General features: G+C 56.9%; 2 protein-coding genes across 3 annotated transcripts; both read left to right on the top strand.

Moving 5' to 3' along the window:
- Positions 1-788: 788 nt before the first annotated feature.
- On the top strand, positions 789-19,169 carry PPP6R1 (protein phosphatase 6 regulatory subunit 1). Of its 2 annotated transcripts, XM_055145981.1 has the most exons (24): positions 789-1,199; positions 8,511-8,743; positions 9,944-10,130; positions 10,205-10,342; positions 10,432-10,497; positions 11,076-11,188; positions 11,270-11,383; positions 11,604-11,766; positions 11,857-12,009; positions 12,093-12,227; positions 12,610-12,674; positions 12,760-12,875; positions 12,951-13,036; positions 13,147-13,236; positions 13,313-13,410; positions 14,193-14,250; positions 14,328-14,482; positions 17,044-17,171; positions 17,261-17,432; positions 17,523-17,593; positions 17,672-17,753; positions 18,008-18,091; positions 18,173-18,244; positions 18,331-19,169. In XM_055145981.1, exons 2-24 carry the CDS (start codon positions 8,517-8,519, stop codon positions 18,332-18,334), a joined length of 2,577 nt encoding a protein of 858 aa, XP_055001956.1. In that variant the 5' UTR covers positions 789-1,199; positions 8,511-8,516; the 3' UTR covers positions 18,335-19,169. The 2 variants fall into 2 exon arrangements, with proteins under 2 accessions (XP_055001956.1, XP_055001957.1); XM_055145982.1 differs by lacking the exon at positions 18,331-19,169 and having other exon boundaries at positions 18,173-18,248.
- A 103-nt stretch (positions 19,170-19,272) lies between these two features.
- Positions 19,273-21,880, top strand: TMEM86B (transmembrane protein 86B). The gene is made up of 3 exons (XM_004617019.2): positions 19,273-19,895; positions 20,130-20,379; positions 20,799-21,880. The coding sequence occupies exons 1-3, from the start codon at positions 19,845-19,847 to the stop codon at positions 21,179-21,181; spliced, it is 684 nt and encodes a 227-aa protein (XP_004617076.2). The 5' UTR covers positions 19,273-19,844; the 3' UTR covers positions 21,182-21,880.
- Positions 21,881-27,071: the final 5,191 nt, after the last annotated feature.

Here is a 27,071-nt window from a genome sequence, read left to right as displayed (position 1 = left end):
CGCACAGCCCAGCCCGGGCAGCCCAGGCCACCCCAGGCCAGGAGGTCACACTGTGTGCCACACCTTATGGCGTATATCCTCTGGAGCTGGAGCACAGGCAATAGCCGGGCCCAGAAGTGTCAAGGCACCTGATTCTTGAATTATGGGCATCACAGACATGTGTAGCAGTGACACAGACTATCAGTGAAGCCGGCATGTGAGGGGCGGGGCAGAACTGGCAGTTGAGAAGGTACTCAAACAGGAGGCCCTGAAGTGAAGACGCCAGAGCTTTAGGTTAAAAAAAAAAAAGCCACTCCTTCCATGTACTTGGGAAGGTGGGGGAAACTGAGGCTCAGAGCCGATGGGGGCGCTTAACAGACGTTGACCCAAAGTGGGGGCCAGGACCCTCGTCGCCGATGTCGGACTGGCTATGGTGAGATCCAAGCCCGTGTCCGGTCCTGCAAGCGGGATGAAGTTCGCACGGGCCAGGCGATCGGAGCACCTTGACACCTAGGCTGGGCTGGAGAGAAGGCCCGGCCGCGGGGCTGGCCAGCAGAGAGGGAAGGGGCTGCTGGACATTGCCCCGGGCGTCCGGAGCGGAGTCGGAGCGGAGCGAGCGGGCGCAGCGGCGCCTGCGCAGTGGCTGGGCCGGCGTCCCCCGGGAGAGGCCGTTGGCGCTGGTCTGCACTGGAGCCCGGGTGGGGCTGGGCTCCCGCGGGCGCGTCGCGGAGCTGCCGGCGGTCGGGGCTTGGCTCCGGCGGGTGCGCAGGCGCACTGTGGAGCCGCGGGCGGCGGGAGGGCGGGGCTCCGGCGCGCCGGGCACCCGGAGGATTGTGGGATAGTGGCGGCGGGGCCGGGAGGCCGAGTACCTGAGGCGGCTGGAGCTCTTCGTACCGCGCGCGTCCGGGCGAGAGGCGGCAACGTGTGCTCTGTGTCCCTCGCCGCTGCTCGCCGGCGTTGCGGCCCATCGGGGCTCCGGAGGCGAACGCCTGCCCCGGGCGCTCTGGGCTGGCCGCGGGGCGTCCCCGCCGAGGGCCCGCGCTCCTCAGCTCCGTCCGGCGCGCGAGGACGGACCCCCACAGACCCGGCGAGCTTGAGCGCCGACGCCGCCCCTGCCCCTGCGTACCGGGCCCCTGAGGAGGGCCGAGCCGCCGGCGGCTGGGCGGGGGGTGGCGCCCCGATGAGCCCCGTGTGCGAGGAACCGCCGCCCCCCCGCGCAGGTGAGAGCCGCGCAGGACCCCTCGCGTTGCCTCAGCTCTTTCGCCTTTCGGTCTTGCCCTCGCCCCGTCTCGGCCCCCTCGGCGTTCCCCGGCTCTTTCGGCGTCCCGTCCGCTAACCCAGACTTGACTCCCGCCGCCCCCACTCTCAGGCTCTTTCCCGTTCAAGATTCTCAGTCAACTCACGTGGTTTCCCGCTCGCCCACCCCTCCTCCCCCGCTCTCCGTGCTCTACCCCTTGGCACCCCAAGTTTCTTACTCTTTTCCCTCCGCTATCCTGTCTCCCTCCCCCCGCCTCCCGCACCACTTTCACCCCAGCCCCTCCGGAACTCCGTCCCCTGCTCTTACCCCCATCCCCCTAAGGCCCCCAGCTCTCCCCTCACCCCGGGACCCCCAGACCTCCCTCATCCTCACCCCGCTCCAGGGTTCCCACCTCCCGCCTTCATTCTCGCCCTTTGGGGACCCCCGCTTCTCGGGACCCTCACCCTCGCCCCCACGGGACCCACAGCCCCACGACCTGCCTCCTTTTCTCCTTCCCCTTCCCTTCGGCCTCATGCCCCCACACCGTGGGCCCCCAGTGGCTCCCACACCCTTGTTTACCCTCACCAGGCCCTTTATCCCTTGCCCTGGACACTCCCTGTCCCCCGTGGGCTCCCCACATTAGTCCAGGGTTAGTGCATGGGGCGCCTCCACATTTCTACTCCACATTTCTACTCCACATTTCTACAGCATTTCTACAGCATTTCTACAGCAGGCAGAAATGTGACAGTGAGCATGGCTAGGGCTGCCCGAGAGGACCAGGACTGGGTCTGGGGGACCTGGGGGGACCTGCTGGGTGGGTGACTGTCTGGGACAGACGGTGGGGGTGACAGGTGAGAGTGAGAGGAGCTTGGGGTCCTGGACCAGGTGCTTGCTGAGGGGCTGGGCAGGTGGGCTGGGGGCGCTGACCTGAGCCTTGTGAAGCCTCTGCTCAAGCTCTGTGTACAACTGCCTGAATGGCACCATTGGTGTTGCTGGAGGGGAGGTGTGTGGTCTGCGTGGTTCTGGGGGGACAATCGGGGGCACCCCAACAGCTCTTTGCGAGCCCACCCACTACAGGAAGTGAGGCATCAGAAGTGCTCCTGGATCTACTCCTTTTAGGAATATCGTTTGGTTCGGGATTATCTGTTGCTGTGGGTCAGGAGGGCAGCTGTTTCCTGGGAGATGTTTGGCAGTGATGAGAGACCAACCCCAAAATGGTTGTCAACTGGGCAGCCACCTGGGATGGCCCCTTATGGCCCCCATGTTAGGAGGCGCCTGCTTCAGAGGAAGGCTGGTTTGGGTAGTTGGCGTAGCTGGGCCTGGTCTGCTCTGAGGCTGCCCTGAGTTCTGCGTTCCTGCACTTGTTTTTTTTTTTTTTTCTTTTTGGGTCACACCTGGCGATGCACAAGGGTCACTCCTGGCTCATGCACTCAGGAATCACCCCTGACGGTGCTCAGGGGACCATATGGGATGCTGGGATTTGAACCCGGGTTGGCCGCGTGCAAGGCAAACGCCCTACCCGCTGTGCTATCGCTCCAGCCCCTGCGTTCCTGCACTTGGAGTTCCTTTGTCCTTCTGTTGTTAGCTTTTGCTGGGCTGTCCATTTTTCCCACTAGGGGGAAACTCAGGCCTCTGTCCCACTTTCCCCTTCATTTATGGTTAGTATCTGAGCAGGTCACTGGATTGCTCTGGGCTTTTGCTTTCCTAATTCAGCAAATCTCTTGCCCAAGATCTGGCCTTAGTTAGATCCAGAGGAGGCAGGTGACAAGAGGGTCAGATCCGGCTACAGGCTCCCCATACTGTGATGGGTTGAGAGAAGCTGTCCAAGGAGCAGTCCTCTGACATATGCGAGCAGGCTTCCTGGAGGAAGTGGTGTCTGCACTGAAGTCTGAGGGACCTAGGAGGAGCTAGTCAGACTCAGCGGGAGGGAGGCAGAGGCGGGGGCAGGTGTGGCGGAGTGCTGTGTGCCATGTGGGTTGCAGCAAGGGCGGAAGGTGAGGTGAGAGGGAGAAGCCCTGTGGGCTGGCCAGGCTCCTGAAGGCCCCCCTCCTGGGGTGGGGGAGCATCCCTCCTTTCCAGATCTGGAACTGGAGCCTCTGTGTTCCAGTTCCAGATCTGTTGGCAGGAAGTACTGTCTTACACAGCTGTGAGGTACCTCAGGTAAGCCCAGGCTCAGCGCGGGCACCAGGCCTTTCTGACTCCAGATCATTGCCAGAACTGCCTCTGTTTTGAAATGTCTTTTGGCTCTTTGACTTTTTTCCTTTAAATCATGGTTGATCTTGAACCATGAGCATTTGAGCCCAGACCCCTCCTCCAGGAGTTCTTGACCATGTTCTAGTCTCTTCTGCTCTTCATTACCCCTGGCCCTGGACTAGAATCAGAGCTGCTAGCCCTTGCCCCCCAAGAAGTGCCTGGGGTGTCCCCTAATTGGAACTTTCTCCCTCTAGAATCTTTCCTGAGCCATGGGAAAGCTCCAGTACTTCCGCCTCTGTGGCCTTGGCCGACCCTTCTCTCAAGCAGGTGTCCAATTCCCTACCTTGCAGGGTGTGCTTGGTTCTACAGCTGGCACAGGGACAAAGTCCTGTGGCTACTGTTGTCTGGTGTCTGATCCTTAACACTTAGAATTGGGCGTCTCTAACCCTCCTGTGTTCATCTGTGCCAGAATCAGTGCCACAGTTTTGGGGGTATTAGAGGAAGGGGGCCTCTCGATCCTTTGACCCAGCCAGTGACCAGTTCTCTGTGGATTCTGCCCTGTCCAGAGCTTTCTCTCTTCTGTGTCTCATGAGAATGGTGAGCAGCCTCCGATGACTGTGGGTGACAGCGGTCAAAGGCCTGACACTGGAATCTCCCAGAGGCTTCTGCACCCTTGATCTTCTCTTCCAGGTTCTTCAGGGCCCGGGCAGGCAAGGAAGGGGTGGCATAAAGGATTGGCCCACGGGCTCCCTGGAGGCGGAGCTGTGTTTAGACTGCTAGTGGCAGTGGCAGCAACACTGGGGATGGCTACAGGGGTGGTGCAGACAGGCCCAATCTGCGCTCAGGCAGGGGCCAGGGCCGGCAGGCTCTTGAGGGGCTGTGCAGCGCAGCAAGAAACCGAGTGATGGTGTAAAGCTGGCCAGGCCAGAGGTAGTTTCTAATGGCTTCCTTTCTCATTTACAGTTTCCCCTTCTTCCGTTTGCAGCCAGTCATGGTTTTCAAACTGTTGCTAAAACCAGTGGTAGTCACTTCCGTTTTCTTGAAGTTTGCTAAAGTTGCAAAGCGTGGGGGTGGCAAGTGTATGTCAGAGTACTTGAGTAACCTGAGTCTCTTGGGCACATGGGGGTGTGGTTGCTTGCCCTTTCCCTCCTTCCTGGAGGTGCCCAGATTTTAGGCCAGCCGAAATTTTAGCTGGCCCCTTCTCTTCTGCCTAGAAGTACCTGGCATGACCTCAGGCCTCAAGGACAGATCGAAGGGGTCGTATGTGCCACCACCTGCTGCCTTGACTCCTCTCTACCCATCTTCTCACGTGTGCCCTCTTCTTGCCAATGCCATGCCCTATTTCCTGGCTAGCACCCTGGAGTTCCAAGTGCCTGGCCCCAGGTTCACTCCCCACTGAGAGAGAACAACCCACTTTTCTTTCTCTTTTTTTTTTTTTTTAAATTTTAATGAATCACTTGTGAGATTTTTATAAGCTTGTGAGATAGTTACAAGCTTTCCCCGGTATACCCTCCCTTTCTCACCCTCCCTGTGCCTCCATGACAGACAATATTCCCCATACTCTCTACTTTTGGGCATTATAGCTTGCAACACAGACACTGAACGGTCATCATGTTTGGTCTATTATCTACTTTCGGCACACTTTTCTATGTGATTCCCAAAGCTCCTGACAGGTTCCAACCAAGGTGTGGAAAGGGCTTGAGGCTTGAGTGAATTGAGTCTGGCAGGAAAGGGCTTTTTGCCCCTTTTTGTAGTTTCTCCCATTTTTTTCTGTATTTGTGTCTTTGCTCTGTTGAGTTCTTTGCAAAGTGATGCTTGTAAGATACCTGCCACTGCTCAGTCGCTTTTGATCCTGGCAGCCTCTAATTGGGGGTAGGAGGTGCTTTTTAAGGTACTGAGGCCTCTGGACTCCACCCCCTATACTTTCCTTAACCCTGCCCATCTCACCCTGCTTCTCTGAATGGCTTTGGGCAGGAAATCTGTTGGACCTGCTGTCTGGAGTATGTTGGGCCATCATAGGGGCATCTGGGGTTTTGTGGTAGGGGTGTTGCTGTGCCTTGGGAGTATTTGGGCGTCAGCTGTGAGAGTTGCTATCGCCTGGCATTCAGACAGCAGGCCCTGTGGTGTGTCCTGTCAGTGCTAGGGCTGCTCTCTCTTGTCTCGCTGTGCGAGGAGATGGGGTGCCCTACAGTGTGGGCTCCACAGGCCCTCTGTCAGTGGCTGCACTGTGTCCCCAGATGGTGGGGATGCCTGAGCTGTGTGGGGAACAGTGCTAGTTCCAGGGAGGGGGAACCTGGGTGTGCTCTCCAGGGTGGAGCCTTCACGTGCTTCAGCTCTGCAGGCAGCTGGCATCGTGTCAGCTCGGGGTGACTTGGGGTGACTTGGACGCTGAGCAGGGTCCTGTCAGGGCGGCCTCTGGCAGCTTTGGTTTTGTTTTTGGTAACGGTTTTTGTTGAGATAAAATTTATACTCAGTGCATTTCATGCATTTAAAGTGCACAGTTCAATGGTTTCCAGTACATCCTCAGCTTTGGGCAGCCATCATAATAGACTGTTTTAATTGAGGTATAATTGACAAAATCGTTTACTATTGATTTTAGAACTTTGTGTGTGTGTGTGCCCTTTCCTGAAAGGAATGCCTGTGCTGTCAGCAGCCACTCCCCCACCCGACTCTAGCTCCCGAGAGCCACAAATCTACTTTCTGTCTCTGTGGATTTGCCTCTTAGTCCATTTTGTACAAATGGAGTCAGACTGTGCTCCTCGGTGACTGGCTTCATTCACCAGCTCTGGCGGCTGCTTGTGTCTGCTGTGGAGAGGTAGGTCAGGGGAAAGCCAGTCCCTGGTCCACCCAGATCAAGAGAACACCCACAGTCCCTCTGCCCCCAGGCCCATGAGTCGCCTTTGCAGCCTTGACTTTCTCACTTGGACCCACTCCCAGATGTTTCTCCTCGAGAGAAGGGCGAGTGGTATCCCTCCAGGCAGGAGAAGGAGAAAGGGGGCGCCTGAGCTCTGTAGAGGGGACTGCTTGATGTTCTCTGATAGCAGCAGCCGTACGTACCAGCACGTGTGTTCAGGTCAGGCTCTCCTCGCTCTCCTCCGAGACCCATCTGCTTGTGTAGGGGCCCCTAGGTGTGGGGTGAGGGGTGCCCTGGCAGGTCTGTCAGCACTTGCCCCTTGAAGGGTTGCAGGGGCCTGAGGAAACGGGGTCTGCAGGCAAATGTTTTGCTGCTGAAATCTGTGTACTTGTGCCAGGCTCTGTTGCCAGGTACTCAGGGCATCCTATTAAGGTTCTGTCTGTCCTTCCCCCAGACCAGGCACTTGTGCCGTTTGTGAGTCCTGAGAGCATGACACATAGAACCAGTGGCTGAGGGTGGGCTTGGGGACTGCCCTGGGAGGTGGATGTTTGGCAGCAGACGAGAGGTTGAGAAGGAGCCAGTTTTGGGAACATCCCAGGCCAGGGAACTCTGAAGACAGGAAGGCCAAAGCCAGCCAGGGTTGTGAAAGCGATGAAGTTGCAGAGCAGACCCTGAGGGGGCTCAAGGTGATCGGGAGGCCACTGGGCCCTGTGCAGAGAGGACTACATCTGGCTTGGGGTTCGTCGGACTCTGGTTGCCTGTGGAATGGAAAGTGGAGAGATTGGGGCCTTTTTGGGGGACTGGCCTGCAGGCAGGAGAAAGGGCTGGGTTTTAGTTAGGTTTGGGACAGACGGTTATGGGGTGTGATCTGGTCCTGGGTGCAGTCTGCCCCCTCAGCCCCGAAGTGTCTGCTGAGTAAGCACTGCACTTGGCACAGGAACAGGAAGGGTCTGCTGGGCTTATGGGTGGTTAGTGGACTTGACGCCCAGCCCCACATAGATTGAAGAGGGTAGGACACTGTTCTCAGTGATCCTTAGTTACTTTGGCTGTGCGGTGGGTTGGTACCCTATGGGCGGTTATGGCTTTGTGGTCCAGAGAAGAGTGTGGACACTCTTAGGAACCATGTGTGTCTGGAGTGCTATTCGGGGGTCACCCCTATTCACATTTTGGAGGCATCACCCTCCTGTACAGGGTTTGGGTGTGGCGTGCCCCAGAGATAGCAGTGCTGGTGCTGGGCTGGAGCATGTGGTGGGAGCAGGGAGGGTGCAGGGGGCAAAGGGGACCCTGGGGTTGGTTCTGAATGTGGAGAGGAGGGAGTTCTTCTAGGATGTGGTGGCAGGCATGGGTTTTGCTCCTGGTTGTCGCAGTTGCCTAAGAGGGATAATTCCAGGGTGGAGGTTGGACTTCGTGTGGCCCAGGGAGGTATCCTCCTAGCCACCTCTCTGAGGCCTGCCACTCCACCCACAGGCTCACCTGGAGTGACATAGGAGTCCACCCTGGTAGTGGCCAGCTGCTCCTGCATTGTGGCAGGAGGGTGCACTCAAGTAGAGGATGGGTCTTTGCGTGTTTGGAAGGGGCCCAGGAGTGTGTCCCAGTTTCCTTCCACCACTGACCACTGTCTCAGTGGCTCTGAGGTGCCCAGGCTGAGAGTGTAGGGCTAGTGATGGGGAATTGGCAGGGTGACCAGAGCCAGTACTGTTGGCAGGAGCTGTGGGCCTGTCAGGAGGGGCACCACAGCACTGTGTGAGGTCTTGGTGCCAGTGAGGAGCCAGGGTGCCAATTTGTAGGTGGCGGAAGGCAACTCAGGAGGATGGGCTTTGTTCTCTTCCCTGAATTGGTCCTGGCTGGGGAGAGGAGGTGGGGGTATGTTTGTGTACATGTGTGTAAGTGGCGTCCAGGCAACGGCCACAGCCTGGAGACATTGCAGACTTCCTCTACCCACCACCGCGTGCACATGGCGGTGCAGTTGACCAGGCTGGCAGAACCCCGGGGTTTGTTCAGCACATGCAGATGGAAGCAAGTTTTAGCATGGCTCTGGCCCAGGGCCTGGCCAGATGTGGAACCATGACTGAGATCACAGTTCAGTCTTAGGGTGCTCCCATCTACACACAGGGCATCTTGGGGTCTGCTGGACAGTTGGCCATAGGGGTAAATTTTCCTCTTAGATGGTTCTGTAGGGTGGGTAAAAGGCCGAGGTTGAGATGGGGGAGAAAGCAGATCTGGGGCCAGATAGCCTTGTGCTCCCAGGGCGCCATGTTTTGGAAGTTTGACCTGCACACGAGCTCGCACCTGGACACACTGCTGGAGCGGGAGGACCTGAGCCTGCCTGAGCTGCTGGACGAGGAGGACGTGCTACAGGAGTGCAAGGTTGTCAACCACAAGCTGCTGGACTTCCTGCTGCAGCCACCGCACCTGCAGACCATGGTGGCCTGGGTCACGCAGGAGCCCCCGGCCAGTGGCGAGGAGAGGCTCCGCTACAAGTGAGAACAGCCCCTGTTCCTGGCTGCCCCATAGTGAGACACCCAGTTAGGGCACTTTTACCAGCCTCATTGGGCGAGGCTGCCAAGGCAGGTTCCTCCCCTGGCAAACCCACACAGGCCAGGTGCTCTGATTCTGCTTTTCCCCCCAAGTCTTTTGGACCACATCTGTTGATTCTGGGGGTTACTCGAGGCTAAGTGCTTGGGACCAGGGGTGTCACCATTTGAGCCTAGGGCTTCTTGCATGCAATGCTTTTAAGTTCTCTCTCTGGCCCTGATGCTATAGCTTTGGAAAGCAGTTTGGGTGAGAAGCCTTGGGGTGGTTTACTGTGAATCCCCTGGTTCTAGACAGATGTTTGTCAGCCATTTTCTGGTAAAACCTTCACTTTTGAACCCTGAGTGGCATAATCATTGCTGTGGCACCAGGCACTGAGGGCACAGCTGTCCTCTCTGCCTGCCCTCAGCATTCCTTGGCCCCAGGGCTGGGTGTATTAGGGAGGAAGATATGCTCCAGGGACTGACCACAGGATTTGACTCCATTAGTAGCCCCGATCTGCCTGTCCTGGTGGCTCCCTCCTGGTACCCCTCACACTTAAGTGCCTTTTGCTTTCTGGGAACCTTGAGCTTAACTGGACTTGGTGAGGCCTGCCCCACATTTTGCCATTTGTAAAATGGGATTTCCTCAAGGACATGCCAGCAACTGGGTACAGTGAGGTCTTCATTTTGGACTCTGTCCCCTGATGTCCATCTGTCCAGACAGCTTTCCGTCTGTGTCTTCCATCAGTTTCTCCTTTGCTATGGCTTCAGCTGTTCCCCTGGCCCTCTTTTGCTCTGAATGGTGTGTCCAAGTCTGAGAAGACTTGGCGGACCCTGGTGAGGTGGCTGCCATGGAAATTCTTTTTTTTTTTTTTTTTTGCTTTTTGGGTCACACCTGGCAATACACAGAGGTTACTTCTGGCTCATGCACTCAGGAATCACCCCTGGCGGTGCTCAGGGGACCATATGGGATGCTGGGAATCGAACTTGGGCTGGCCGCATGCAAGGCAAACGCCCTACCCGCTGTGCTATTGCTCCAGCCCCTGCCATGGAAATTCTTAATGATGCTAGGGGTGGGGCAGGTACTGGATGGGATCCAGTTCTGAGCCACATCCCATGCCCCCGGCCTCTTCTGGAAGTCACAGCCCCTCCCTTTTGGGCCCCTAGGTACCCCAGCGTGGCTTGTGAGATCCTGACTTCAGACGTGCCACAGATCAACGATGCCCTGGGTGCAGACGAGGCCCTCCTGAACCGGCTTTATGGCTTCCTGCAGAGCAGTGACAACCTCAATCCGCTGCTGGCCAGCTTCTTCAGCAAGGTCATGGGCACCCTCATCAACCGCAAGACAGACCAGGTGCCTGCTCTTCCCAGGGCCCTGGGCTGCTGGGTGCAGGCCGCTCCATGTGTTCTAACAGGCCCTGTCCCCAGCTCGTGTCCTTCTTGCGGAAGAAGGATGACTTCGTGGACCTGCTGCTGCAGCACATTGGCACCTCAGCCATCATGGACCTCCTGCTGCGCCTGCTCACCTGCGTGGAGCGGCCTCAGCTGCGGCAGGAGGTGGTCAATGTGAGGATGGGACTGTGGGGCGAGCTGCGGGCAGTGGGGCGGGCTGCAAGAAGCCCAGCATAGTGACCTGGCACACCTCCCTTCCTCAGTGGCTCAATGAGGAGAAGATTGTGCAGCGGCTGATTGAGCAGATCCATCCATCCCGAGATGACAACGTGAGTGCTGTCTGCAGCCTCTCCCCACACCTTGTACCTGCCTTTTTGAGACATGGAGAAAAGGGCACATTTGAGACCTTTGGGGCAGAGGGGTGAGGAGTGCCAGGCACTTGGGTCCCCATTGGACAGCTTTCATTGCTCTAAAAAGATGCCCCCAGACTGCCAGCACTCACTGCCTGGTCTTGCTGCTCACCTACGGCCTGGCACACTCCATTCTGCTGCTGTCTGTGGAGTTACCTTTACTGGGGATTCTGTATAAAGAGACCCTCTACGGGGGTCCTGTGACAGGCCACTACCATCGCACAAGCTTGGGTGTTCGCTGATGTTCTGATGTGGGCAGGCACATTGCTGTTCTCATAGACTGGTTGTGTGTATCTGTGCGCAGGGCAGGCCCCTGGGATCTCCTTTCCAGGAAGCCCCCGGGCTCCCCTTCTCTTTGCCATCTCCCACTTCACTGAGGGTGGCTTGTGTCCCTGTTCCTGTGTCCTTGAATCATGATTCCCCCTCTTCTGGCTGGGGAGAGGGGTTCTCATGCCAGGCTGTGGGCCAGGGTCCTCAGCTTTCTCTCTCTGCCCCAGCAACATTCCAACGCTTCTCAGTCCCTGTGTGACATCATTCGCCTGAGCCGGGAGCAGATGATCCAAGTCCAGGAGACCCCAGAGCCTGACCAGCTGTTGGCTACACTAGAGAAGTGGGTTTGCAGGGTGGAGCTCTTTCCTGGGGTCCCTAGGGTCTGGACCCTCCCCCTCTAATCTCTCTTCTCATCCTCCAGGCAGGAGACAATCGAGCAGCTCCTGAGCAACATGTTGGAGGGGGAGCAGAGCCCATCGGTCCTTGTGAATGGGGTCCAGGTGCTCCTCACCCTGCTGGAGCCCCGAAGGCCAAGGTGAGCCCTGCCTTCACTTGCGGGGTGTGGCTATGACAACTATGCAGTAGCCACTGTGAGGGAGACACCATGTGGGATGTCTGCTCTTCCCAGCAATTCTGAATAACGTGGTGGAGTCATCCATGTTCACCTTGTCCCAGTGTCCAGGGACCCTCCTCAGAGACACCCAGCTCCTGGAGGACAGCTTCTCCCTCCCTACTGTGCGCATGTCCCACTGCAGGTCTGAGTCGATGACCATGAACAACTTCTTCAGCAGCGTGGATGGGCAATTAGAACTCCTGGCCCAGGCGACCTTTGACCACACCACGTCCTGCACAGGCGCGCTGCATGCCCTGCGCCCTCGGCTCCGTTGCTTCCACCAGATCCTGCTTAAGCCCCCTGAGGTGGGCCTGCTGGAGGGAGGGGGTCCCTACAAACCCCACTGTCCTGGCACCACCAGGGGCGTCTAGAACCTCCCCTCCCCATGCCTGCAGCTGGAGCCGCTGTGCACGACATGGGGCAACCTCACCCCGCCTCTGGGCAACACTCGTCTGCATGTGGTGAAGCTCCTGGCGTGTGCCCTGAGTGCCAATGATGAAGCCCTGACCCAGGAGCTCCTGGCACTGGATGTGCCCAACACTGTGCTGGTGCGGGGAATGGGAGTTGGCCTGGGTTTAGGTGGCGGGGCCCATAGGGCGGGCCCCTTGGTGTCACTTGTACTCTCTTGCAGGACCTCTTCTTCAGCTATGTGTTCAACAACTTCCTGCATGCCCAAGTGGAGATGTGCGTGAGTGCCATGCTGAGCACTGTGCCCCTTTCTGATGGTGACCCAGAGACTCCCACCCCAAACCCTGTCATCAAACATGTGAGCACATGACTGAAACATGTGACTTGGGGTGCCGTCCATTTTACAGACAGTACTTTCTGGGGGCTGACTGTGCTGGGTGCTGGGTATCATCACTGGACCTAGCCTTAAGTGGCTGCTGGGAGAAAGTGAGGGTGGCATGTGAGGAAGGAGCCCATGTCCCAAGGTTGGGGAGCCCCTTGGAGGGAGCATGGGATTTGGAGGAGCTCAGTAGAGATGAGTTTCACTTGCTAGAGTGGGATGTGGGTCTTGTGATTTGGGGGGTTGGTTCTCTGTATTGAGGTGAGATCCATGGGCTGAGGCAGGGGGATGCACAACGGAGGGTGACTGGGTGGTTGCATGCCTGGAACGGCCAGCCCCAATGTGCCCTGTTGGCCCACAGCTGCTGCAGCAGTGCCGCCTGGTGGAGCGCATCCTAACAGCCTGGGAGGAGAATGACCGCGTGCAGTGAGCAGCGGGCCTTCCTGTGGGCGGGGAGCGGGGGTGCAAGGGGAACAGCCTGGCTCCATCTGTAGCCTCCACTTCTATCCAGGTCTGCTGGGGGCGCCCGGAAGGGCTACATGGGCCACCTGACAAGAGTGGCCAATGCCCTGATGCAGAATTCCGAGAAGGGCCCCAATGCTGAGCAGCTGCGCCAGCTGATGAAGGGTAAGGGCTGGGGCTTGCCCAAGGGCTGGGCTGGGCCCCAGAGGTGCCTCATGTCCTATCCTTCCTTGTGCGCAGAGCTGCCAGCAGAGCAGCAGGAGCAGTGGGAGGCCTTCGTGTCAGGACCCCTTGCGGAGATCAACAAGAAGAACATGGTGGACCTGGTGAGCCACTGGCCATCTCCCTACGGGGCCAGACCTATTCTCTGCCTCCCCACACCTGAGCCACCTGCCTGTGCCCCCTAGTTGGTCCTGAGCTTGTTTCTTGCCCCCAGGTAAACACCCACCACCTACACTCCTCCAGTGATGACGAGGATGAGCGGCTCAAGGAGTTCAACTTCCCGGAAGAGGCGGTCCTGCAGCAGGTGGGCTGGGCTGGGGCTGGAGGGTGCCTGCTGGCCCATGTGCCTGCCCACCCAGCCTGACTGCTGCCCCTTACAGGCTTTCATGGACTTCCAGATGCAGCGCATGACCTCAGCCTTTATCGACCACTTCGGCTTCAATGATGAGGAGTTTGGGGAGCAGGAGGAAAGCGTCAAGTGAGTGTGTATTACATGGGGTCAGGCGTGCCCAGTGGAGGGTGCTCCCTGCATTGGCTTATGGCAGCCAGTCCCTCTTCCCAGCCTCCTCAGCCAGCTCTTGCCTCCTCAGGGACTGGTCTGGACGCCTGTGGGATACCACAAGCCTGCACTCGCATGGGGACGGGCCCTCTTCTCCCCACAGAGGCTTGGAGTGCCGTGAGCGTTTTCAGACAAGGAGAAGTGGCACTTCTTGTTTGAATTGGTTATGCAATGGCGTTTTGAATGTTGATCTCTGGTTACCCTTGGGAACCTCTGCTTTTCTAATTTCCTGCCTAGGTGATGCTAATGTCAGAGAAAAAAGTTCAACTTTGTAATAGTTTGTAAGTTTTCCAGGTAGTTTTGTGAAAGTGACAGGTGACATCCCAGGACAGGCTGCTGAATGGGTCTGTGGACCCTGGTTCGGGCGGTCTGGGGATGCACCCATCCCACCAAATCCACAGGAAGTGCTGTCTGAGCTGAATATATGATGCTGTGATGCTGGTGTCAACCCAAGAGACCGTGGGGGTCAGACACAGAGGCTTTCCTGGCCCCTGAGGCGTACTGAGGCAGGGCATCATCCTATCTGCCGAGATGGGAACTGATGTCTTGGGGGATTAATTTTCCCTGTTCTGTAAACTCCCCAAATGACTGGGATGTGCCTGAGCACTGACTTCATGGAGCAGTCGAATGGGGAGATGCGAGACTTGTGTATCCAAGAAGCCAAGGCAGCGCCCCCTCACTCTTGTGCACCTCTCTCCCAGTGCACCCTTCGACAAGACGGCCAACATCACTTTCTCCCTCAATGCTGACGATGAGAACGTGAGTGCTACCCTCTCCTCTGCTGGGGCAGGACTGTGGGCTTTGCTGCCTACCCACTTTCACTCCTGCCCCTGCAGCCCAACACCAACCTGCTGGAGATTTGCTACAAGGACCGCATCCAGCAGTTTGATGATGAGGAAGAGGACGACCAGGAGTCTGATGAGGAGGATGGAGCCTGGCAGAGCAGCCATCTGGCCATGGAGGACCGCCTGGGCCAGCCCCCTGGCATTCGGTGAGTGCCCTCTTGCTCCCCCAGCACTTCAGCTCACCCCATTGTGAAAGGATGACTGACATCCATTGTCCCCCCAAAAGGTGGTAAGATGGTCCATCAGCTTCTCCTTCCTTACTCTGGCAGGACCGGGCAGGGGTGTTATGTAGCAGTCACACTTGCCCTGTCACCACTGGCAGCATACTTGGTGTCTCATAGATTCCTTGCCCTGTCACCACTGGCAATACAGTTGGTGTCCTATAGATTTCCCAGAGTGAACAGCATCTCAGGGCCTGTCATTTGGAGCCTTTGTACCCCAGGCTTCTTGCCTGAGGCTTTGTGTGTTGTGCCTAGTGACTTCCAGTAAGCCTATAGGTCCATGCACCTGAACCTGTGTGGGAGAGCTTACCACTGTGACCTCTGGCTCAATTCTCTCCTCCTTTCTGACAGGTTTTGCCCTGCCAACCAGAGATGAGCTTTGTTCCCCTCTGCTTAGTGGGTTTTTGTTTTGTGTGTTGGGGTTTTGGGTCACAACCAGCAGAACATGGGGTTTACTTGTGGTGGGACCTGAGGGACCCTGTCTGGTGCTAAAAGTTGAACCAGGGTCAGCAATGTGCAGGTCAGCACCTTCCACCTTCCCACTGTCCTTTCTCAGGCTCTCCTTGCCCTCTTGGTGTGGCAGGTCCCACTCACCCTTTGTTGGGCTCACAGTGACCCATTGTTTTTTTTGAGTGTCAGCATTGGTGCTTCAAGTTCTCTGATGGGTTTTGAACTGCTTCCTCTCTGTGGTGCGTCTTCACCTCATGCATTTGTCTGTGGACAGCCCCTTGTCCCAGCACTTTTCCCATGCCCGCCACCCTCGGTTCTCACACCCCTCTTGGAAGCCAGGGTTTGGTTTAGCCTTTTAGCATCTCTTGACTTGTGTCATTTCTGCAGGATGCCCTTTCCTTTTCCCTAGGGAGGTCGAGAGGAGGTAGATCCTGCAGCACCTGAGGCCTCCTCCTGGAGGTCACTGAGTGTAGTGCTGGGGCACCAAGGTGACGCCAGGGATTGGACCTGAGGCTCTGGTATATTTTATAAGGCTCCAATCCTTTGAGTCCTGTCTTAACTGCTGTGCTGCAGGAAGTTGAGTCTTTCCCCACCACCCGCCCCCTTTTCTGAGATGATTTTGACTATCTGGAACCCTTGAGAGGAATGTTAGGATCTGCTTTATCATTTTCAGCCCTCAGTAGCCAGCTGGGATTCTGAGAGGAACTGACCTTTGCCTCCTGACCCACAGGCTTTTGACACTGACTTGCAGTTTCATTATACAGATTATGTACTCTTTCTAGTTTTATTGATTGATTGATTGATTGCTTTTTGGGTCATACCTGGCAATGCTTAGGGGTTTCTTCTGGCTTTGCACTCAGGGATCAATCCTGGCGGTGCTCAGGGATGCTGAGAATCGAACCCGGGTCAGCCGCATACAAGGCAAACGTCCTACCCGCTGTGCTATCACTCCAGGCCCTCTAGTAGTTTTATTTATGGGCACTTAGAAAAATTATTTAAATTTTTTTTGGTTCTTGGGCCACACTCAACGATGCTTAGGGGTTAGTTCTGGCTCTGCACTTACGAATCACTCTTGGTTGTGTTCAGGTGACTGTATGGGATAATGGGGATCAAACCCAGGTCAGTTGCAAATGCCCTACCTTCTGTACTATTGCTCCAATCCCGGGCACTCTGTTTTTGTGTGGTGCTGGAGTTGAACTTGTACCTCGCATCATGAGCATGCACTCTGACATCAAATCCACTCAGCCCTCCTGTTCTGATGTAGTCATGAATGGAGTTGCTGTGAGATCATTGCAAGTACTCAGTGGTTGGAGACAGGCTGCGTGTTTGGTCCTACTTCACATTCACACGTCTGCCCTCTCAGAGGTGCTGGACTCTTCATGCCAGCCGGAATGTGCTTGGTTTCATGTTCCTGCCTAATTTTTTCCCCCAGTTCAAACCAGTGGGGTGAGCGGTTTGAACTGGGGGAAAAATTATTCTTCCCCATGTCTTCTTCCTTGCCTGGATTGGGGAGGGAGCATTATACTTCTCTTGTGAGTGTGGTGCTTTGCTAGGGGTCTGAGCTGCCCTTTTGAAGTTTGAGAATCCCCTCTCCATTTCAAGGTGCGCAGAGTGCTGAGCATACCTGGCACGGCAGGCAAAGGGGTGTGCTGCTTTGCTTGGGTCCCCAGAGAGCAACCCTTCCAGGCACATTCTCTTCAACCAGCATTCATCCCTGGCCTCCCGGACAGTGGAGGGCACAGTGGGGACAGACGCAGGGAGGCAGAGGGGAACAAGAGCCCATTCGGGTTGGGGATCTCTGGCCATCCTGGGCTCTTCTCTCTGGGACATTTCCTCACCTTGGTGTGGTGTGCTGACTGCCTCCAGGGTGCTCACTTCTGCCTCCTGCTGTGCCCTCGTCCTGGGCACGGGCACCGCCCTTGCTCCAGTTCCCCCATATCTTTAACTATCTGGAACTGCTGGGGGCAAGGGGTGCAAGGTTGGGGGCTTGGCCTGGTTCTTTCCAGCACAGCTGATGATAGGAGTTTTGGGGACAGGAGTCGAGGCAGCACAGACAGTGAGGAAGATGAAGATGAGGAGGAAGAGGAGGAGGACAGTGATGGTGGACCAGCTTTGGGAGAAGCCAGCCCCCCACCTTATGCCAGCCCTGGCCTTCAGCCTTCAGGTGGGTGAACTTGAAGGGCACTGGCTAGGCATAGAGGTCTGTTCTGCATGCCACAGGCTCACTTCTATCGCACACCTTATTCTGCCCAGACCCCAGCTGGACAGCCACCTTTGTCCCAGTGCCTATGGAGACCTTGACCAACACTCAGGGTTCCCAGGATTACTCTGGATCACCTGCCGCTCAGGGGCACCTTGATGGGTCCCATGCCCTGCCTGCCCAGAGCCCAGTCAACCCTCTGGCCCCTGAGGACCTGCAGTTCAGGTGAGATGGACAGTTGTTGCTGGGGCTCGCTCTCTTATAGGCGTGAGCTCTAGCGCCAGGTCCCTTTTGGGCTGCTTTGCTCACCTGCAGGACTCAGGAGTCTATGCATGCCTCAGCACCTCAGGAAGCTCCAGTCAGTGACAAAGCAGCACAGCCTTTGGGTGAGTGAGCCCTCAGCTGAGCCTGTCCTGATGCACGTGCCCCTAGTCCAGCCCCTGCTAAGTCTTGCCTCCCCACAGCTCCCTGCCAGACCTTGGTCAGCATTGGGGACCTCCAGGCCACCTACAGAGGGACATGTTCCACCCCTAGCTCTTTGGACAGGTGACAAGCTGGGGGGTGTGTGGTCTTGGGGTTGATAAAGAGTGGGCCCTACTATCTTCTATAGATGTCTGCCTTAGGGCCAGGGCCCAGGCCTCCAGGGAGCATCCAGGGTCACTAAGGGCTTCTCAGAGGATCAGTGGGGACGGGGTTGACTCTGGGGGGACCTTTGGGTATGAGGGATGGGAGGGGACCCCTGAATGCCTGGAAGAACATTGAGCAGGCTGTCCTGATTGGCACTCCTCCAACTCCTGCAGTGTGACCAGAGACTCCGCTACCTCTGTCTCCCAGACCACAGAGGGCAAGAGCCCAGAGCCCTCAGAGCTCCCCCCAGACCAGAGGTGAGTGTGGGTACCCTTGCAGACTGACTGGCATGTGGCGGGGTGTGCCAGGCCCTGACTGCTCCCTATCTTTCCCTTCAGTGCCCAGACCTGCGAGCCGCCTCCAGTGCCCAATGGCTCTGCCCCCGGTGGGCCGGTATCCCCGGGCTCCCAGTGAGTGGGCATGCCGGGGACTGCTGGGGGGCTGTAGAGGACTGGGAGCATGTGTGGGTGCTCACATGCTCTCCCTTTGCTTCCAGGTAATGACCCGCCTGCCCTGGTGGCAGCCCTCTCTGCTCCTGTGTTTGCCTGTGGGCAGGGCAGGTCCCACGATGACCCCGTTACCCATCACCTTCGCCCCTTCTCTCTGGACTCCCAGGAGACTGGTGCCAGGGAGACACCCTCCCACCCCCACCCCCATTTGCACTGAGACAAGAAACTCTGGAGCCCTGTCTCCTAGAATAAAGCTAGAGAGTGGCGTGGCGGGATGCGAGAGGCCTCTATTTTATATATATATATATGTGTATATATATGATATATATACATACATATATTATATATGCATATATATGTACACACATGTGTGTGTGTATACACATATATATGTGTGTCTGGGGGTGCAGTGCGGCAGGAGGGACACCAGGATGGCCAGAGGGCAGGCTGCAGCCACTAGGTGGCCTCTTCCCTGTTCTGTGTTCTGCTGTCTGGTGCAGATGCCCATACCCACACTTGGCCTGGCAGCTCCTGTCCACTTGAGGGCCTGAGTGGGGCTGTGCCTTTGCCTAACCCCTTTGCCCTGACCCTGCACTTTTTAGCCAGCTGGGAGCCAAGGAACCCTGTGCCTGGCCAGTGGCTCTAGCCCCGGGGTCCCAGTCCAGGGGTCTTCTGATGACATTTCTCTGGGCCCCAAGACCAAGAGCCTGCATACCCAACTCGGAGCAGGGCTTCAATTCGGAGTCCTTTCTCTACCTGAGGGCCTGGGGTCCAGCCCAGCTGCCAAGTGACCTTTTCCCAGCTCCCTGTCCCCAGGCTGGCGTGAGTGCGTGTTCGTGCGAGCTGCTTTGGTATCATAAATCTTAATAAAGGAGACCATTTAAGACTCTGCTTGTGAGACCTTGAGTTCGACACTGGCCAGGAACCCAGGCAAGGGGGCAGCCTAGCCTGCCTGTGGGTTTCCTGGTGCTGGTGATCCCACTCCTGGGGTCCCCTTGGTACATCAGGGAACGCCCTGTCTGTGGGTGAGGCATGCCACTCTCCCACTTGCCAGCCAGGCTCCTAGTCGATCTCTACCCTCCACAGTGGAAAGGTCCTGAGCCACAGCCTTTTCAACATGTCTAGGGATCTTCAGTTCAAATGACATCCAAGGCCATTGGCAGGAGTGAGGAGATAGGAGCCTGGGAGCAGGGCGCAGGTGCTGAATTTTCCATCCACCTGTGGTTGGTCTCTGGGGTGAGCCTGTACCAACATGAGTGACAGCTTCCTTGGTGCACGGAGACATGGTGAGACCGGGGTGGCAGGGGAGGTTCCACACCCCTGCTGGCCAGCGAGCTCTGGGGGCAGCCACAGCCCTAATCAGCTGACGAAGGAGCCTTTGTCCTCATGGGCATCTTATCAGCAGTGCCAGGCGGAGCCATCACCGCAGTGGGCAGCATCCCAGGCCTGTTATCAGCCCAGAGTCCACAGGACACTCTGGGTTAACGTGTAACCACACACCATCCCTCTACCCCAAAGCATTCAGTGTCCAGAAGGACCTGGCAGTGGTAACACAGCCAACATGGGTTCCAGGAAAGAGGGGCTGTCTCGAAAGGTTCGCTCCTCAACCCAAGTAAGCAGTTCAGGTGGGGGAGGCGGGGCAGGGCCTGGCTCTAGGAGACCCCGAGACAGCTTCTGTTTCCTGGATAGCTCAACTGGGGTCCCTCAGTGGTGGGGGTGGAACTGGGGGTTGGCACTCTGAGCTTTGGCCGGGAGTGATCCTGAGGATGAGGCGGGAGAGACCCAGGCTCAGGCTGCAGTGGAGTGTGGTATGGGTGCTGAGGACTCAGCAACTCCCTTTCGGCAGAAGCAGCCCCCTGTATACAGGTGGCTCATCCCGTTTGTGCTCGCCTGCGTTGTCTACTTCCTGCTCTGGATTCCTGAGGACCAACCGTCGGGCTTCAGTGCCCTAGTCAAGAGCCTGCCCATCTTCTGCCTGGGGCTGTTCGTGCGGGCCACGGCCTCTCACCAGAGCTCCTGCGCCTGCCTGACGGTGGCCCTCCTGTGTTCCGCTGTGGGGGACATCTGCCTCATCTGGCCTCATGCCTTCCTCTATGGTAAGTGACCCCTATGACAGCTGCAGGAGGTGAAGGTGCTGCTCTTCACTTTGTCTGACTCTGTGCTGGCCTGGACCACCTTTGCCCGGCCCCTGCCTCATGCCCACCTGCTGGTCACAGCCACTTATTATGCCGCCCAGCACTGCCCTGTCACAGCACCTGTTCCATCTGGGCAAGACAGGATGGCCAGAGGGACCAGCAAGTAGAGTGCTTGGGGTGGGCGTGGGCAGGGTCCTCCTAGCTGGCCAGTGTGTCCAAGGGGGGCCACGTGAGACGAGAGCTCGTTGGATTACTGTAAACTGAGTCAGCTGAGTGCCCAGCTCTGGGGGCCCGAGGTGGCTGTGGTGACCTGGGTAGGGTGCGGGCTGAGCCTGGGGAGGCTGATGGGGGGTCAACTGGGTGCTCTCTGTCTCCTTCAGGTATGGGTGCCTTCGCCGCAGCCCACCTGCTATACATCTGGACCCTGGGCTGGACACCACTGCAGCCAGGTCTGCTGCTGCCCATTGGGCTCTTCTCTGTGCCCTACTCGGCTCTCCTGCTGCTGCGCGTGCCCCCAGACATGGTGCTTCCTGTGACGGCCTACGCGGTCATCCTGGCTGCCATGCTGTGGCGTGGCCTGGTCCGGGGCGGCGTGGCTAGATGGGGGGCGCTGCTCTTCGTTGTCTCGGACTCTGTGCTGGCTTGGACCACCTTCGCTCGGCCCCTGCCTCACGCCCGCCTGGTGGTCATGGCTACCTATTATGCCGCCCAGCTCCTGCTGGCCCTGTCAGGTGTCAGGGGCACCCATCTCAAGGCCCACTGACTAGAGGCACAGTGGGGCAGAGGTATGCCGCCTCCCGTCCTGCCTCCTTCAGGACCCCGGACACCAGCCTGGCAGGGGCCATACTCAGGGGCAAGGGTCTGGGCATGGGGCTCCAGTGCCCCCACCTGCAGGCATCGGGCTGTCAGGAGATGGCAGCAGACTGTTGGGTGGATTCTGAACCTGGCCCCAAGTTCCAGCCTTTTACCGCACTTCTGTGACCCCTGGCCGCCACCGGCCTTGTCAGTGGCCCAGACCTAGAGGAGATATGGAAAGAGACAACCCCACCCCATTATTTGGGTGGGGCCAGCTCAAGGACAGATAAAAAACCACGACTAATGGCTGTTTCCGCTGCTCCCTGGGCCCTTCTAAAGCTAAAGAAGCGTGTTCCTGGGGCTGTGCCAAGTGTGTCATCACTGCGCTGAGCCTTCCAGGCGCTGTGCCCTATCCACGTGCTGTGCTGTGTCCACTGCCCTGGGTCCCAGCACTGCAGAGTCCTGACAGCTGGGGCAGTCACTGCAGTCTCCACATGGGGGAGGTTACTCCCAGAGCACACCCAGCTCTCCCGCATCTTCCCGGGTCCCTGGGCACCCAGGCATCGGGTCGCTCCGGCAAGCCTCCATTTCGTCTGCAATGACACTTTCTCAGTCCTGTCTCCTTCGTAGGTCTGGGTGTAGGCCTGGGACACACCTGTTGCGGACACAGTGCAGCTGACTGCTATACTCTAAAGGACCCGGGAACAGGGCTGAGGTGAGGGACTAAGGAAGCGGGTGGGCAGTTGGCTGGGGCTCAAGGACTCGGAGCACATCTGGGTCCTGTGGTCTCTGTCCCTGGCAGGCTGCAGCCTGGTCTCATCCAACAGCTACAGAAACTTCTTCCTGCCCCTGCAGCCCCTAAGTTCATGAAAAGTTGGAGATCAGGGGCCGGAGCTGTTCCAAGGTAGCAGGGCTTAACCCTGGTCCCTCTGGTTACCGTCTGCCCCAAGGGAAACTTAAAAGGGCCAGAACATGGCTCAGTGATAGAGCACTTGTCTTGCACCTGTGAGATCGAATTTGATCCCCAGCATCACCCAAAAACAAAGGAATTAAAGGCGCAACCCTTCCCCCATGCTCCCCCGATCAGCTGCTGTTGGGTCAAGAGCCCAGGAAGTGAAACATTCTGGGGCCAGAGCACAAGGCTGGCGTATGGCTGCACAGGGGACAGGGTGACCAGGGCAGCCAACTGCTCTGCCAGCATAGCTGCTGGCGAGAGGAAGGTCAGGTACCCGAGCAGGGGCAGGGGCCCACAGGGTGGGAGCCCTGGGATGGGCACTGCAATGGGAGAGCTGGCCAAGATGAATGCATGCGTTCGGGAAGTACTGACCCGGTCTCCACGTGATCCTTAGCGAAGAAGGGGACCTGGATTTAGGGGAACTATACCAGGTGATACTCGGATTGCTCCCAGGGGTGCTCAGGAGACCAGGGGATATTGGGAATCCAACCCAAGGCTCCTCCCAACAGTACTCACAGGTGGGCTGCTATGGTGGGGTTCCACCAGCAGGGGGAGATGGCTGCAGGCAGTGAGTTGATTCCTTGGTCCCAGAGGTTGCTGGCAAGTCCTAGGGCTGTGGAGGCATAATGCAGGGGGCAGGGTTCTTGCATTGCACATGGCAGACCCAGGCTCTATCCCCAGCACCACATGTCCCAGGAGCCCCACCAGGAGTGATCCGAAGTGCAGAATCAAGATCCTTGATCATTTTTTAAAAATGCTTTTTGGGTCACACGCTGTGATGCTTAGGAGTTACTCCTGGCTCTGCACTCAGGAATTACTCTTGGTGGTGCTTGGGGGACCCTATGGGATGATGGAATTGAACCCAGGTTGGCCTCGTGCAAGACAATGCCCTACTTGCTGTGCTGTGCTGTCTGGCCCTTGAGCATTTTGGGGTTTATCCCAAAACCAAATCCCCACCAAAAAAAAAAAAAAATCTGGGGCTGGTGTTACAGTGCAGCAGCCTCACCTTGCAGGCGTTCAGCTTGGGTTTAAACCTCAACATTCCAGACAGTCTCCCAAGCCCAACCAGGAATGATTCCTGAGCCCAAGAGTAACCCCTGAGGACCACAGTGTATGGCCCCCAAACACGGTTCCTACTGGAGAGAGTACAGGCACTTGGCTTTCACCCAAGGATTCCCTGAGCACCATCAGGACTGACCCTTGATGGGTGCAGGGAGGGCACAAGTTGTCCCTTCATGAGAACAGATACTCAGTTGGTGAGGGTGAGCAGCTGTGAAGCCCTGGGTTGAGTCCCTAGCGCACCCCCCCACCACGCACACACATTCACACACACACACACACACACACACATACACACATTTTCCTGGCCTTTGGTAATAGACTGAGGATTTTTTTTTGGGGGGAGGGGTGCTAGGGACTCAACCCAGGGTGATCATCAACTCCTGGTGATGTTAAGGGGTTAGTCCTGGCTCTACACTTAGGAATTACTTCACAGTGCTCAGGGGACCACATTGAACGCCTGGGATTGAACGTGGGTTGGCTTCGTGCAAGGTAAACACCCTCCCTGCTGCACTGTTTATCACTCCAGCCCCAGACTGTATCTTGTTTGGGGGCTAAACCTCATGGAGCTCAGGGCTCTTGGTTATGCTCAGGGATTACTTTACTCTTGGCAGTGCTTGGGGGACCATAGGTAGTGCCAGGTTCAAACCCAGGTTAGCTGTGTGAGGCCAAAGGCCCTCCTGCCCCAAGTCTCCACTGCAGTGGTGGTTATGCCATGAATTCATGGGACAGCGCAGTGCAGGTGTGGGCAGCAGAGAGTGGGAGGGCATTTTGCTTTACACACCTTGGACCTAGGTTTTTTCCCCATATGGGCCCCTGTCACAGGAGTGATCACTGAGCAGCTCTGGGTGTGGCCAAACCCAAAAACTAATGCAGGGGACGTGTGGGACAGTTCCTAGGGGTGTAGTGTGCTGAAATGCGCAAGTCTCTTGTTGGGTCCCTGTCCCTATGGACCCCGGGCTCTGAATGTGAGGCCTCAGAGCTGGACTGAACATCAGTGGAAATATTTCCTGGGCCCCAGAGCACTTCAGGGGTGGTCCCTCCCCCTGGAAAGGACATGGATGCTTCTTTTAAAACTGGTGAGTAGAGGTCAGTTGTAGTTCAAAGGTATGATTACATGCAAGAGCCCTGGGCTTGATTTCTGGCACTGCATGGTCCCCAGCACTGCCAGATGGAGCCCCCAATCAAAAATGCAGTGACTAAGTCTGGAGCCTCATTTGCAGTGGGTGAACTCCAGTGTCTGCTTCTTGCTTTCCAGAGTATATGTTACTACTGGGGTACATCGAGCCTGGGGACCTCTGCTCAATTTCACCGACTTCCTAGGACTTGATAATTCAATTCCAAAATATAAAAACATTAAGGATTTTAATGAACTTTAACATTAAGCCAGGAACGAATGATTTTCCTTCCCTTTCCACATTCCCTCTTTCCTTCTGGAAGAATCCAGGCCATAGGCCCTGGGTGGGAGCAAGCAGTGCTGCTCCCAGTGTGGGGCGGGAAGTGCAGATACATTGGGAGGCAGCACCTGGGCACGCCGAGGAGGGAGTTCTCTGGTTGAGGGGCCTGAGAATGGGGATTTCCTGGGCAAGGATGAGGGGGCAGAGTCAGGATGGAGCCTGCGCCTGGAGGAGACGGGCTCAGTGGTACGAAAATGCAGCAAGCAGAGCCTGCTGGGAGAGAGGGTTAGACCTGAGGAACAGGGTTTTGCGCTCAGGGTCCCCCTGGCAGTGCTCTGGTTACCCCATATGAAGTGCAGGAATGAATCCAGGCCCCTAATGCAAAACATGACTCAGCCTGTTGAGTCCCTGTAATTGTTTTTTTTAATTAAGCTATTTTTTGGAGGGAGAAATTAGGGCACACCCACTTGCTCCAGGTTTGTTTTTCAGGGGTTACCTCTGTTTGGGGCTCAGGGAACACCATGTGGTTGCCTGGGATCGAAACCAGATCAGTCACACTCAGGCCAGTGCCTTATCTGGTGTACTGTCCTTATCCGGTGTACTTATCCTTATCCGGAGTTCTCCTGAGGAAAATGTTCTAAGTCAATCCCAGCTCTCTGAGATGATGTTGCATGTGTGACCAGGGCTTACCCCTAGCTCCTGTCCTCATAGATCACTCTTGGAGGTTCAGGAGGGGGGTGGTAAGGATCAAATTGGGCTCCACAGGTCAGCTGTGTGCAAGGCAAGTTCCTCACCCCTGTACTATCTCCCCTGTGAACCCCAGACCACTTTTTTACCATCAGTTCCTCTCTGGTCTCTCCTAAAGGACGTGATCTCAGCTATGGCGTTTGCTGCAATAGCTTATTAATAACATTTGGGACAGTAGCTGAAAAGGGAAAAAGATGGACAGAAACAGATGATGGACAAACACACAGACATGCTTACACACACACACACAGACACACAGACAGGCACATGGATACACACATGCACGCACGCAGAGAAATGTAGCTTGGTCTCCCTGGGGAGATAAACACAAGGATGAGCTGCTCTCTGTGGGTGCCAGAGGTGGGCGGCCCTGGGCATGGGGTGTAGGATCAGGAGGTTCAGGCTGTGCTTTGGGGGAGGGCCACACTCACAGTGCTCAAGGCTGACTCCTGGCTCTGCACTCAGTGCTTTGTGTGCCATGTGGGGAGCAGGGCATTGAATCCAAGTCAGTCTCATGCAGGGCAGCGCCCTCCCTGCTGTGCTGTGACTCTGGCCCAACTGCCTTTTGGGTCTTGGTAGGAAACTGAGAGCGAGAGCAGCCCCTCAGTCCCAAGATCGGGCTCTGCCTCCCTCTCTCCAGCTTCCACAAAGACATCCGTGCTGCAGACTTCGCCGAACACATGAGGGGAAAGAAGGACAGCAACTAGGGCTTAGTGGAGGATTACCAGGTGGGCCCTCAGCAGTGGGAGACATAGGCGCCCACACCCCCCCGCTGCGTGAGTGGGGAGCAGCCACGAGTCCTACTGGAGGGCAGAAACCCGCAGGCATGAAGCTGTCTCCTCCTGTGTCTATTTTCATTCTTTTACCCCCCCCCCCCCCCGCCCACTGAGCCTTTGTCATTGCAGTGACAGGGGTCACGCACTTGGTGGGTGTTCCCCAAGGTTCGCTCTCTTGGCCTTGGATTCTCATGCCCTCCTCGTCAGAGGGACAAGGCCCGCCATGGCACCTAAACACTCTTAGTTGAGGCAAATGTGGGGTCACACTTATGTGGGCTCACACTCTGACTGTGGGATGTCTGGACAGCTGAGAGACTGTGGGCACAGGCTGGACATCGGGGATGGGACTCACAGCTGTTGCTTGCAGGGCAGGTGCTTGGAGTCTTTGAGATATTCCTCCAGGTACTATGATGGCATTTTTTGGGACAGGGCACCCAGGCGGTGCTCAGGGTTGACTCCTGGCTCTGTGCTCAGAGATCACTCCTGGCAGGACTCGCTTGGGGGGTCTTTTGCAGTGCTGGGACCGAGCGGGCTCCGCTGTACTCTGGCAGGCGAGCACCTTCAACTCTGTGCTACCTCTCTGGCCCTGGCAATGCATTTGCAAATATTTGTCACTTTTTGGGGTGTTGGTTGTGCTTTGGGGAGCCATATCTATCCAACCTAAGGCTCCCACCTGGCCCTGTGCTGAGGGGTCACTGCGGTGGGGCTTGAAGGACTCTATGTGGTGCCAGGGACTGAACCCTGGTAGGCCTTGTGAAAGACAAGTGACCTCGCTGTGCTCCTGCCCCAGCCCGGCAAATGTTTGTTTTGCGACACCTGATGCGGCCGTCAGCTCCAGCAGCAGAGAGAGGGGAACTGAGTTCTGGGGAAAGTGTTCTGAGTGGAGCCCAGTTCTCCAAGCTTTCCACATCTAGAAACTGAGCT

This window comes from Sorex araneus, chromosome 8 (genome assembly GCF_027595985.1).
Source record: "Sorex araneus isolate mSorAra2 chromosome 8, mSorAra2.pri, whole genome shotgun sequence".
NCBI classification, from domain to species: domain Eukaryota; kingdom Metazoa; phylum Chordata; class Mammalia; order Eulipotyphla; family Soricidae; genus Sorex; species Sorex araneus.
The sequence above is the reverse complement of the archived record's forward strand: the minus strand, read 5'-3'. Positions and strand labels throughout refer to the sequence as shown.

Coding starts and splice junctions, on each gene's coding strand:
- PPP6R1 (XM_055145981.1), top strand. CDS start 8,517: ATGTTTTGGAAGTTTGACCTGCACACGAGCTCGCACCTGGACACACTG. Junction 17,433..17,522: donor CCTGAGGACCTGCAGTTCAG/GTGAGATGGACA, acceptor GCTCACCTGCAG/GACTCAGGAGTCTATGCATG. Junction 17,594..17,671: donor CAAAGCAGCACAGCCTTTGG/GTGAGTGAGCCC, acceptor GCCTCCCCACAG/CTCCCTGCCAGACCTTGGTC.
- TMEM86B (XM_004617019.2), top strand. CDS start 19,845: ATGGGTTCCAGGAAAGAGGGGCTGTCTCGAAAGGTTCGCTCCTCAACC. Junction 19,896..20,129: donor AGGTTCGCTCCTCAACCCAA/GTAAGCAGTTCA, acceptor CCCTTTCGGCAG/AAGCAGCCCCCTGTATACAG. Junction 20,380..20,798: donor GCCTCATGCCTTCCTCTATG/GTAAGTGACCCC, acceptor TGTCTCCTTCAG/GTATGGGTGCCTTCGCCGCA.